The 11562-nt window shown below is 40.7% G+C and overlaps 2 protein-coding genes across 2 annotated transcripts; both read left to right on the forward strand.

Moving 5' to 3' along the window:
- The first annotated feature begins 2731 nt into the window (after positions 1-2731).
- Positions 2732-4570, forward strand: LOC122019060 (LRR receptor-like serine/threonine-protein kinase SIK1). Its single transcript, XM_042576567.1, has one exon. The coding sequence runs from the start codon at positions 2732-2734 to the stop codon at positions 4568-4570; it is 1839 nt and encodes a 612-aa protein (XP_042432501.1).
- An 813-nt stretch (positions 4571-5383) lies between these two features.
- On the forward strand, positions 5384-10464 carry LOC122020556 (kinesin-like protein KIN-7G). The gene is made up of 13 exons (XM_042578533.1): positions 5384-6229; positions 6748-6837; positions 6947-7047; positions 7128-7241; positions 7313-7394; positions 7474-7541; positions 7620-7679; positions 7780-7904; positions 7984-8317; positions 8425-8532; positions 8614-9444; positions 9550-9884; positions 9964-10464. The coding sequence occupies exons 1-13, from the start codon at positions 5986-5988 to the stop codon at positions 10286-10288; spliced, it is 2817 nt and encodes a 938-aa protein (XP_042434467.1). The 5' UTR covers positions 5384-5985; the 3' UTR covers positions 10289-10464.
- Positions 10465-11562: the final 1098 nt, after the last annotated feature.

Consider the following 11562-nt stretch of genomic DNA (forward strand, 5'->3'; position numbering starts at 1 on the left):
CGGTTTAAATCCGAAAAAGTATATTTATTTTTAAAAATCCATAAAAATGAACGTTATGTAATGATATAAAATCTCTTGAATTGGACGTTAATTAATATACACGGAAATTACATTAATTCTGAAATTTTCAATTAGTATTTGCAAAAGAGCTCGTTAATTACCGGGCAGTCATGCCCGTCTCAACTATTTTTGAGACCTTAGATGAAAAAAAAATCAAAGTTTAAAATTTTGATCCGTACTGAGATTTTAATTTTGGACCAGAATGATATAATTTTGATATCATACATCGTGTCGATATAGTTTCAATATTTTTTAAATATAAAATATATTAATTAAAAATTAACATATTTAACATAAATATTTGAAAAATAAACCAGATGAAAAATAATCTTTTAAAAATTTAAATCAGATGAAAAATACTCTTTTAAAAAACTAAAAGATATGAAAATAGATAATTAAAAAAATAAAAATTTTATTATAAATTTTAAATTAAAATAAATGAAATATAAAATTAATTAAATAATTTTATTAGAGTTTAATAAAGTCTCTTTAGATTATCTCTATCATAACCAGTAGTTAATTAAAATAATTAACTTAAGTTTAATTAAAAAAATTGAAATCCAACACCACTCGCGAGCCCGCACGACTTCGGCACTGTCGTGGGGTTGCGCAACCAGTCATGACGCGCGGGGATTGCGTGACTCCTTCAGCGCGACCACATTGGCGTGTGCGACCCCTCTGTAGTGATCGCAGGGTCGCACGATGCCTCCGCGGCGACAACGGAAGGGTTATGCGATTCCTCCGCTAATGTTGCAGGGTCGAGCGACCCCTCCACTGTGACCACGAGGGCGCGCAACATGTCGCACCTGTCGTGAGTCTGGTGCGGGGGTCGTGCTGGTGCTGGTCGCCAAGCGGAACGAGATGGTTCGTCCGTTTCGACCGTTTCGGCATGACACTTTAAACCATGAAAAATAAATTAATATTTTTTAAATAAATATTATTGGAAATATTTAATTTTATTAATTATAGCAAAAGGTGAAATTTGTCACCCTAACAGCCCAACACGACCGATCCTACAAGCATCTGTAAGGAGATAAATCGAGAAGCTGCAGTTGGTCGTTGTGGCGAGAGCATTTTTCTTGGTTTTGCCGAGATTCAACACCTTGTCCATTGTAACAATATCTATCACGTATTAGTCAACTCAACTATGTCCTTAGGACGACATTTATTTTTATTAGTAAAATTTAAAAGGACAATTTCATATATTGTCAATGATTATTTATACAATCCACATAACAATAATTTTATCTTATGTCAAACCTAAAAAATAAAAAATATTTTATATTAACTAATTTAGAAATACGTAATAAATTATTGTAATACTATTAATATATATTTTAACTACAATTTTTTTTTAAAAAATATCAATTATTTTTAACTCCAAGAAAGAAAACTCTCAACATATCGATAAAATTATTATGTGACCTAGAGGAAATAGATTTGAGTACTAGATATATTCACTACTTATAATATACTTTTCATCGAAATCAAATCTCATATTGATGGGAGATTCGTGAATTAAATTATCTTTTTATCAATTTTAACTTTGATAAATTATTAATAAAATTTATTTAGTCAAAAATATTTAACTAGAAAATATGAATTATTAAAATAAGTGAAAGAAAAATAAAATTTAAGGAATAAATAATACTATAATATTAAATATGCTTTTAACATTTGAGAAGTACTTTTATAAAAAAATATTAATTAAGTATAATCAATAAATATTTTTAATTTATTAATAAAATTTAATTTTGATTAATAAATTAAATTTTAAACAGTAAAAAATTTAAAATTACTAATTAAATTTTAATAAAAAAATAAAAATAAATTACCAACTAAATTTAATTTTAATAATAAAAAATTAAAATTATCAATTAAATCTAAGAGTAAAAAAAATAAAAATGATCCAAATTTAATCTATAAAAAATTTAAAATTTTTGATCAAATATAATTTAACTAATAAAAAATTAAAATTACCGATGAAAATAAATCTCACTAAAATTTATTTTAACTATAATTTTAAATATTTAATATCTAAACTTATATGTTTTTAAATTAATATTCATATTTAATTTATATAGATATATATATAAAATTTGTGGACCCCAATATAATAGGGACCTAAGCATAGGCTTAAGGCCTATGCCTTGAGCCGGCCCTGTGGGCAGTACTCCCGCGGCTCTTCCGGCGGGAGGCGACGATAAGCTCAGGCAGATCGGCGGCTCTGGTGGTTCGGCCGGGGAGAATCTTCAATGTACACCGGCACAGAGAGAATCTCAGTCAATGAAATGGCCAACTGTCAAAAGCCGACTTCTGATCCCTAACACGACCTTTATAATAACCCTTCTCCCTTCCTGCACTAGCCAGTTTGCCTTTGAAAAATGTAAGCTTTAAGCAGTAACATGATCCCCAACAAGCTTAAAGGAGCCAGTTTGTACTGGAAAGCCATCAGACGATAGCCTAAACAACTAATTAATTGTGTAATCATCAACTTAAGGAGCCGGCTAGCTCTTTTCATTGTTCTTCATCAATCTGTTGGATCATACTTGAGCTCCATCATCATTCTTCCACCAAATACGAGTTGCATCATTCAGTTGAATCCAATTAAGTTCCAATTGTTTTCCATTTAACGGATTGAAGCAGAATTTACTTAATCAAGTGCAATAGTATGCAGTTACTCTTCTACTACCGGTGTCACCTCCTTCTCCTCCTCTGGCTTGCTTGGCCGCCGCAATGGGCGACGGGCTGCCACCCTACTGACCGGGCGGCCCTCCGCTGCTTCAGGGCCAGCATTGCTGGTGACCCCTCTGGCCTCCTCCGCACCTGGGATGCCGCCTCCGCCGACTGTTGCACCGCCTGGGCCGGTGTCGCCTGCGACGACTCCACCGGCCGCGTCGTCAACCTCACTCTTCCCGGATTCTCCTCCTCCGCGCTGGATTTTGCCTCGCTCACCGGGACGCTCTCGCAGTCCCTCGGCGCGTTGTCCGCCCTCCGCGTGCTCGACCTCAGCAACCTCAAGCAGCTCACTGGCCGCATCCCGCCCTCCCTCGCCCGTCTCTCCCGCCTCGAGGTTCTCCTTCTTGACTCCAACGACCTCTCTGGCGGTATTCCCTCCGGCTTCGCGAACCTCACTCGCCTCCGACGGGTTTGCCTCAGCTCCAACAAACTCTCCGGCCCGATCCCCGCGTTCGCTTCCCCTGTTCTTTCCGTGCTCTCCCTCGCTTATAACCGCCTCACCGGCAGCATTCCAGCGTCCATCGGACAGTCAACCGAGCTGCGCGCGGTCGACCTCCATGGCAACAACCTCACTGGCTCGATCCCGATCCAAATCGGCTCGCTGCGCAAGCTCACTTTTCTCGATCTCTCCGAGAACCAGATCTCCGGCAGCATTCCTAGCTCTATCGACCAACTGAAAACTGTTTCTGTTCTCTATCTCAACCACAACCGCCTCACCGGTACAATCCCGTCCACCATCGGAGGGATGCTCTCCCTCCAGTTCTGCAGGATATCGGAGAACCGCCTCACCGGAAGAATCCCGGAATCGATCGGAGATCTCCCTAACATCGAACGACTGATACTGGAGAACAACCAGCTCACCGGCGAGTTGCCCGCCGCCATGGGAAGACTCTCTTTCCTCACCCACGTCTTCCTTGCAAACAACCGGATCACCGGCCGCATCCCATCAAGCGTCGGCGGTTTGGGGAGATTGCTAACCCTAGAACTGTCGCGGAACCGTCTCCACGGCCCAATCCCTCGGGAACTCTCCCAGCTGCGCAACCTCCAGAATCTCGATCTCTCCTTCAACCCGCTGGGAAATCCACCGAGATGGTTCGGCGACATGGGGCTCTTCAAGATAAGCCTCGCCGGTACGAGGATCTCCGGGCCGTTGCCCGAGTGGCTCTCATCCTCGACCTCGATTTCGATCCTCGACCTCTCCAGCAACAGAGTGTGCGGGGAGATCCCACGGTGGATCGGAAACATGACCTCTCTCTCCTTCCTCAACCTCTCCCGCAACGCCCTACGGGGGCGGATCCCGGAGGAGTTCAAGAACCTGACGACTCTGATGGATCTAGACCTCCACGGGAACGCGATCGGCGGGCGGATCCGGCCGGTGCTGGCGAAGGGGACGCGAGATCCGCTAGGGCATTACCGGACGGTGGATCTGTCGGGGAACCGCTTCACCGGGGGGCTGGATCCCGACGTCGGGGAGCTCCCAGCCATGGACGCGGTGGAGAGGCTTGTGCTTTCGAACAACCCGGGACTGGGAGGGGGAATTCCAGCGTCGATGGCGAGAATGGCGTCGCTGAGGGAAGTGGAGATGGCAGGGGACGGGCTCGCCGGGAGGATACCGGAGGGCGTCCTGGACCTGGAGAAGCTGGAGGTATTCGACGTGTCGCACAACGGGCTCATCGGCCAGATCCCCAACCACCGAGCTCCGGTGGCGGCGAAAGGGTTCAGGGGGAACCCGGAGCTCTGCGGGGCGCCGCTCCCGCCGTGCAAACCGTAGCAAACTATGCGGGCTTCCAATTGGTTATATTTTAAAATTAATTATTTTCCTCCACAAAATTCAATTTGTATTTGCACCCAGAAAATTCAATTTATTAGTGAACAATTTTTACGAACATATCATTTGATTTTAAAATATTTTCTTTTTCTTTTTCTTTTTAAAAGAAAAAGCTTCGTGGAGAGTGACAGTTAAATGAGGACATAACTTTCCATCCCTCAGCATTCATTTCAAATCCAATTTTAATTTTGTCTTTTCTTTTCTTTTGAACAGAAATAAATAATAAGAATGGCTGAAAAATGTTAAATTGGGATTCATGAACTACTTACTCAAAACACTGCTAAACAATCCATTAAACAAACACCACATGGAATGTTTGTTTGGTGCCTTTTAAGGACAGGGAGTTAATTAAAATGAAAGTGATTGATGAACAAATTGATAGTAACCTTTCAAAAGAAAGTGATTGATGAACTAGCATTTAAGCCACTGCCACTCTGAGCGAGCTCATCTTCAATGTAACTTATTCTACGTTGAGTGAATTAGCTAAGGAATTCATGCTCTTAGTAAAACTCAACAACCTCGTGTTATAAGCTCTCACTTGAGCTTAGCCAAGTTCAACCTTGCGAATAGAATTGAGCATTGCAAAAATGACTATTACTACTTTCTCATAATCATATTTTGCCACTGTGTTTCATGTTCCATATTTGGCATCTTCATCTACTACACGTCACTGTCATAAACTTTATCTTCCTCTCATGCTAAAAGGAATCATTTGAGCTAGTTTTGATCTCTTATGAATTGAGAATAACATCCAAGCGAATTTGTTCTTCTATTTTCTAATAATATTTCCCCATTCGTAGTTGGAATGGTCGCCTTCCTCGTTCATCCACTCTGAGTGGTTGGAGAGTCAACATATTCCGTCGCAAGGACGGCGAGCTGGGACAGCTGGGCTCCTGTACTTGCTCTAATTTCTCTCCACAATTTTTTATGTTTTTTATTCTTCCTCGAGTACAATCCAACTCCCCATGTGACTGGTGGAGCAAAAGCTTCGCGGCGAAGACGCCGGAAATCCATGGCGGGCCATCCCATCCACGGAGAAAAGTCCAAGCTCCAGCGACTACCCACACCACTGTGAGAAGCAGTTGAATCCTTAACGAAGGATGCGAAGCGGCGGCCACCGCCCGATATCGCCCTCCTCAAAAAGATTCAATTTTGCAGCGGAGAAAAAAAAATGAATTTTTTTAGGGGGACGGCCGAAAGGAAACATCCGAGGTGTGGGGGCTCCCTGCGATTCCTCTTCCTTCTTGTCCTCTAGTTTTCCCTCCATAAAAATCCCCTTCTCTTTGTTTGTTTTATTTGGCCATTGTGTGGCGTATTATTTGGTCCAAGGACATTGGGATTTGGAAGAGTGGTGAGGGATGGGGAGCGTCGCCGGCGAGGAGCAGACGGCGGGGGAGTTGGAGAAGAAGGAGGAGGGCGGCGGCGGAGGAGGAGGAGGGAAGGAGGAGAGGATACTGGTCTCCGTCAGGGTGAGGCCGCTCAATGCCAAGGAGATTGAGCGCAATGACCCCTCAGATTGGGAGTGCATCAACAACAACACCGTCGCCTTGAAGAACAACAACCTCCCGGATCGATCTGCGTGTCCCACAGTGTATACTTTTGGTAAGTGTTCTTAAAAATCACTTCTTTAAGTTTCTTGAGTTCTTCCTTTCGTTGAACTGCATGATGCTTAACAACAGTTAAGAGCTGCAGATTACTCATGTTCTTGCCAATGTGGTTTACGATTCGCAGTTGCACACAATTCTTTAGTCTGTCAATGCTATTCATTATATCAAACTCTTTCATGGACTAAAACTGAAAAAAAAAAAAAAAAAAAAAAAAAAAAAAGAATAGATGCATTTATTCCTTTTTAAAAAAAAAATAAAGCCAATTAAATTAGATTAAGTGTTTGGTTGTTGCAACAATAGACCAGACTACTTCATTTACAGAGATTGTTCATGCAAGAATACATCTGTTGTTCCTCCTCTCTTACACATGGTGCATGTTAAACATCTCTATCCAGCAAGAAGTTTGAAATTGATGGGTTTGGCACTGATAAAGTCGAGTATGCCTCAGATGCGATATTTCTCGTACAACCAGATCTTCTCTAATTTCTTTTTTTCCTTTTGCTATATCAATAGACAGAGTATTTGGGTTCAAATGCAGCACCAAAGATGTCTACGAGGAAGGAGCCAAGGAAGTTGCTCTTTCTGTTGTCAGTGGAATTAATGGTATGACACTCTCTTTGTTACTTCAAAATGGAAGAAAACTTCTTTTTCATTGTGTTTCTTCATTTTATTCATGCGTCTTGGTTGTATATCTAATACATAATCCATTCAGCAACTATATTTGCCTATGGACAAACTAGCAGTGGAAAGACACATACAATGATCGGGATAACCGAGCATAGTGTGGCCGATATCTATGCTTACATAAAAAGGGTACCAAGTTCTACTCTTTTGCACTGCACTACTTCACTCTGTTCTTGACTTCGTAAGATTAAAGTACTCTGATTTCGCAGCACGAGGAGAGAGAATTCCTTCTGAAATTCTCAGCTATGGAGATATATAATGAAGCAGTTAGGGATCTCCTCAGTGCAGATGCTTCTTCACTTAGGCTTCTCGATGATCCAGAGGTACATGATTTCTCTTGGTAATTATTAGGTAACCTATGTATTCTTCTGATCTTATCGCTTCTCGTTCATAGAGAGGAACCATAGTGGAGAAACTTACTGAGGAAACTTTGAGGGACGAAAGCCACCTTAAGGAGCTTCTTTCCATCTGTGAAGGTGTAGCAGTCTGCATCATTCGTAATTACACAGTTAATTATTGAACTCTATATCTTTACCATTTCATGTCATACTGCAGCACAAAGGCAGATAGGGGAAACCTCCCTGAATGAAACAAGCTCCAGATCTCATCAGATCCTTAGATTGGTTTGTTCCTCGAGCCCTATGAACTTCATATTTCATACTCTTCTGCGTATCATTAAGGTCTGTTTATGTTTGTGCCAGACAATTGAAAGCTCAACTAGAGAGTTTGTAAGTAGAAACAGCACCCTAGCTGCAACCGTGGTATGTTTTTTGTATCTCTTTTCGATGATCGTTATCGTTATCGTTATGATATTTCAGAAACATGAAATGTTGTGTGTCTGAGTATGTTTCCTTGGAACAGAATTTCGTGGACCTTGCAGGTAGCGAACGTGCATCTCAATCCTTATCTGCGGGAGCTAGACTAAAAGAAGGTTGCCATATCAATCGAAGCTTGCTTACCCTTGGAACAGTTATCCGAAAGTTAAGGTTGTTGCTCTCGTTTACATGTTCTCAAGGATTTTAGTTTTTCTTCTTTTTGAATGATTATCATCAAATGTTGCTGCAGTGAGGGAAGAAATGGACATATTCCATATCGAGATTCAAAACTGACACGGATATTGCAATCGTCCTTGGGAGGCAATGCAAGAACTGCTATCATCTGCACAATGAGCCCTGCTCGAAGTCATGTCGAGCAGTCCCGGAACACCCTCTTCTTTGCCAACCGTGCGAAACAAGTAGTTACTAACGCACAGGTGAATGTGGTGATGTCTGATAAGGCATTGATCAAGCATTTACAGAGAGAAGTCGCCAGATTAGAGAGCGAGCTAAGTGATCCAGGATCGACCTCCTGCACTTCCCATTTCAAAGCTCTAAGGGACAAAGATTCACAAATTCAGAAGGTCAGTAAAGCAATAAGGATCCCGGCATTCAACTTTCTACAAACCAAAGTTTTCTACTACACTTGGCTGGAGGTTCTCACTATATTCTGACAATGTTCCTCATTCAGATGGAAAGAGAAATTAAGGAGCTGATGCAGCAAAGAGATCTCGCTCAGTCTCGCCTCGATGATTTGTCTACAACCTTAGGCGACGATGAACAATCTTCAAGGCAGTGGGTACAAATCCTAAACATGTTCACCAAGTGTGTCCTATAGCTGATGGTTTTTTCTTGTTGAAATTTGTTTACATTTGTGTAGGATGAATTGAGTCAGTCCTCAGGAGTCGCTTTTCAAAGCCCAGATTTTTATTCTAGAAGATTTTCCGGAACATCAGACATCGCATATCAATGTCGAGATATTGCTGAATCTAGAAGATTTTATGCTGCATCAGACATTGCATATCGAAGTCCAGATATCGGATCTAGAAGACTTTGCATGCCACACAAAAGCAAGTATGGAGGTGAATATCATCTAGAGCTCTGTGGTAAACTGGATAAAGATCAAGATATCTCATCACCCAGTCACTCTGTTTTTAGTTCTGCAATCAGTGGACTGATCTTACAGCAGCGAAGGGGCAAAAGCTATGAATCTTTGCAAGAACATATAGCGGATCACTGCAAGGAAGTTCAGTGTATCGAGATACATGCTTTGAGCAAAAGTGAGGATTCCAGTGCTGCATCGGTGATTCAAGACGATGATAGTCTGCTGTCTCAGGGAGGAGTCAGCATGGATTTGATACCAAGAATGGAAAAACCCTCAAATAGTTCATCTTCGTTGCCCAAAACGCCTAGAGTGATGGCATCTAGGGAGTTGGCACAAACTAGAAGCAGTAATAGCGAGACGAGGCCAATGATCGTTTCACCTTTTCCATCCGACGATGCGGAGCAGCATCATGAGAAACAACCTGATGCCTTATGGGAAGAGTTTCCGGTGAGCCCTGAAGAATCTCACAAATCCAGTGAACTTTCAAGTAGTGCAGTTCAAACTGGGGATATTTTGATCCTTGGTGAAGACGACGATGCACACATCGGTAGCTGTTCTCCAGGCATGGTTCAGAGTTGGCTTCAAAAGAAACTACTTGATAGCCAGGTGAGACATTGCCCTTCGAACTGAAGAATTTCCATTTATGTGCTCGTGTAGCTGAGTATGAACACACCATTATCCTAATCAGTTTTAGTACTTTTCTTACTTTAGGAGAACCAACATAACCAAGTTGAAGATTCTGAAGTCGAGAAGATTGTGAAGGATGTAGGAATTGACTCGGTGCTGTATCCCGTTGAATCTCCTTCGAGATGGTCATTCGACTTCGAGAGGAAGCAACAAGAGATAATTGAGCTTTGGAACTCATGCCATGTTTCCTTAGTCCACAGGACCTATTTTTTCCTTCTTTTCAAAGGTGATCCAACCGACTCCATCTACATGGAAGTTGAACACAGAAGGCTATCCTTTCTGCGAAACACATCTTCTCATGTTCATTGTGCCACAACAATAGCAACCGAGAACAGCCACATCCCTACTTCTTCTTCAAGGTGCTACATTGCTTCTCTTGTTCCTTCCCTTTCATCGTACGAACTAGATATGTATGTTAATGAGAATAGCATTCGGCAGCCTGAAGCATCTCCGCCGCGAAAGAGAAATGTTGTGCAGGCAGATGCAAAGGAGGTTAACTCTGCAGGAAAGGATCATGTCATATAACAAGTGGGGGATCAATCTCAATTCGAAACAGAGGAGATTGCAGCTTGCCCAACTCGTCTGGACCAAAACAGAGACGGCACACGCCGGGGAGAGCGCTTCGCTTGTCGGTAAGTTGATCGGTCTCGAGGAGCAGGGGCAGGCCCTCAAGGAGATGTTCGGACTCAGCTTCCTGCCACAGCAAACTAATCACAGACACTTCATCTGGATGAAGAACAAGAAGTCACCGTCTCTTGCATGATCAACAATTAACTGCCGTGAACAGATTTGTGCAGAATTATAGCATTATAAATGTATTTTTTTTTAAAAAAATAATAAGGTAAACAAGATTGAATTTGTCTTAGTTTAAAACATTTAAGAAGCATTTGCTTTATTCACAAGGAACGAATGAAGAGCATGCTTTGCCTTTTCTTTGAATTTGACTTTGACATTTTCCTCGTGACTAATGTGATTTTGGATTTGGTCAACGACGATCACACACTTCCATGATACAATCTATTTTTTTGTTTTATGAAATAATTTATATTTGATTAGTGATCAAAATTTATGTAGATGATAAAAAAAATTACAGTGTTTTTCATCATAATACTTTCATACTTTGAAACATTCAATTCTATAGCATTTTTTTTTAAAAAAATGCCTCTCATTTTATCGCTTCTGGTACTTTTCTTACTCTGAGGCATTCAATTATATAGAGATTTCGAGAAAATTATTTTCCATTTAAGAGCAAAAATAGTAAAACAAAGCTCTGAAATTTAAGATTAATATAATAAAATTTAAGATCTTTATTATTACTATAATAAAAAAATGATTTTTAGACACAAGTATTTTTTTATAATAATTTTTAAACAATTAACCGACAAATTCTTTGTGTGGGTACATATTCAAATTGGACTTCTCTATTTGAAAATGGCTAAATTATGCCCTTTTATTTTGCTTGACCAAATTGCCCTCAATTGCCGACTTATTTATCGTCTTCCTTAAAAAAATTATTATTATTTAAATGGGAAGATCTCCAATGTATAATTAAGTAAAACTAGATCTTTATTTATATAGCATTAAAATATTTCAATAAGCGAAGTCGCTTTATCAAACAACATGATAGCTAAAATCAATTATTTCTAAAGTGAATTAAAACAAATATTGGTCAAATTATGAAATTAAATGAATTGGGTCTTAATTATTGATCATTTTTTTGTTTTTTCCAATCATTAATGCCCTTACTCCATCGAAGGGAAAGCATAATTTGGAGTGTAGGCCCTGCTCAAATACCTTAATTAAGAAGCATTTATTGCACTGGAACAATGAAAAGGATCTAATTGAAATATTTCGAAACAATAAGCACCTGCCTTGAACATTTCCCTGGGCCCTACTCAAATTGTAAATTAGAAAACGAGAGGTCGCGCGACACGCCGTGTTGGCGGAGCGAATTCTGCATACCCAAACCCGGGGCCTTCTCCATCAGCTGGGCCCGCGATTGCAGTGAGCACTAGAACTGGCCATTAGTAATTCGAA

This window comes from Zingiber officinale, chromosome 9A (assembly GCF_018446385.1).
Source record: "Zingiber officinale cultivar Zhangliang chromosome 9A, Zo_v1.1, whole genome shotgun sequence".
NCBI classification, from domain to species: Eukaryota; Viridiplantae; Streptophyta; class Magnoliopsida; order Zingiberales; family Zingiberaceae; genus Zingiber; species Zingiber officinale.

Coding starts and splice junctions, on each gene's coding strand:
- LOC122019060 (XM_042576567.1), top strand. CDS start 2,732: ATGCAGTTACTCTTCTACTACCGGTGTCACCTCCTTCTCCTCCTCTGG.
- LOC122020556 (XM_042578533.1), top strand. CDS start 5,986: ATGGGGAGCGTCGCCGGCGAGGAGCAGACGGCGGGGGAGTTGGAGAAG. Junction 6,838..6,946: donor TGTTGTCAGTGGAATTAATG/GTATGACACTCT, acceptor TAATCCATTCAG/CAACTATATTTGCCTATGGA. Junction 9,445..9,549: donor AGAAACTACTTGATAGCCAG/GTGAGACATTGC, acceptor TTCTTACTTTAG/GAGAACCAACATAACCAAGT.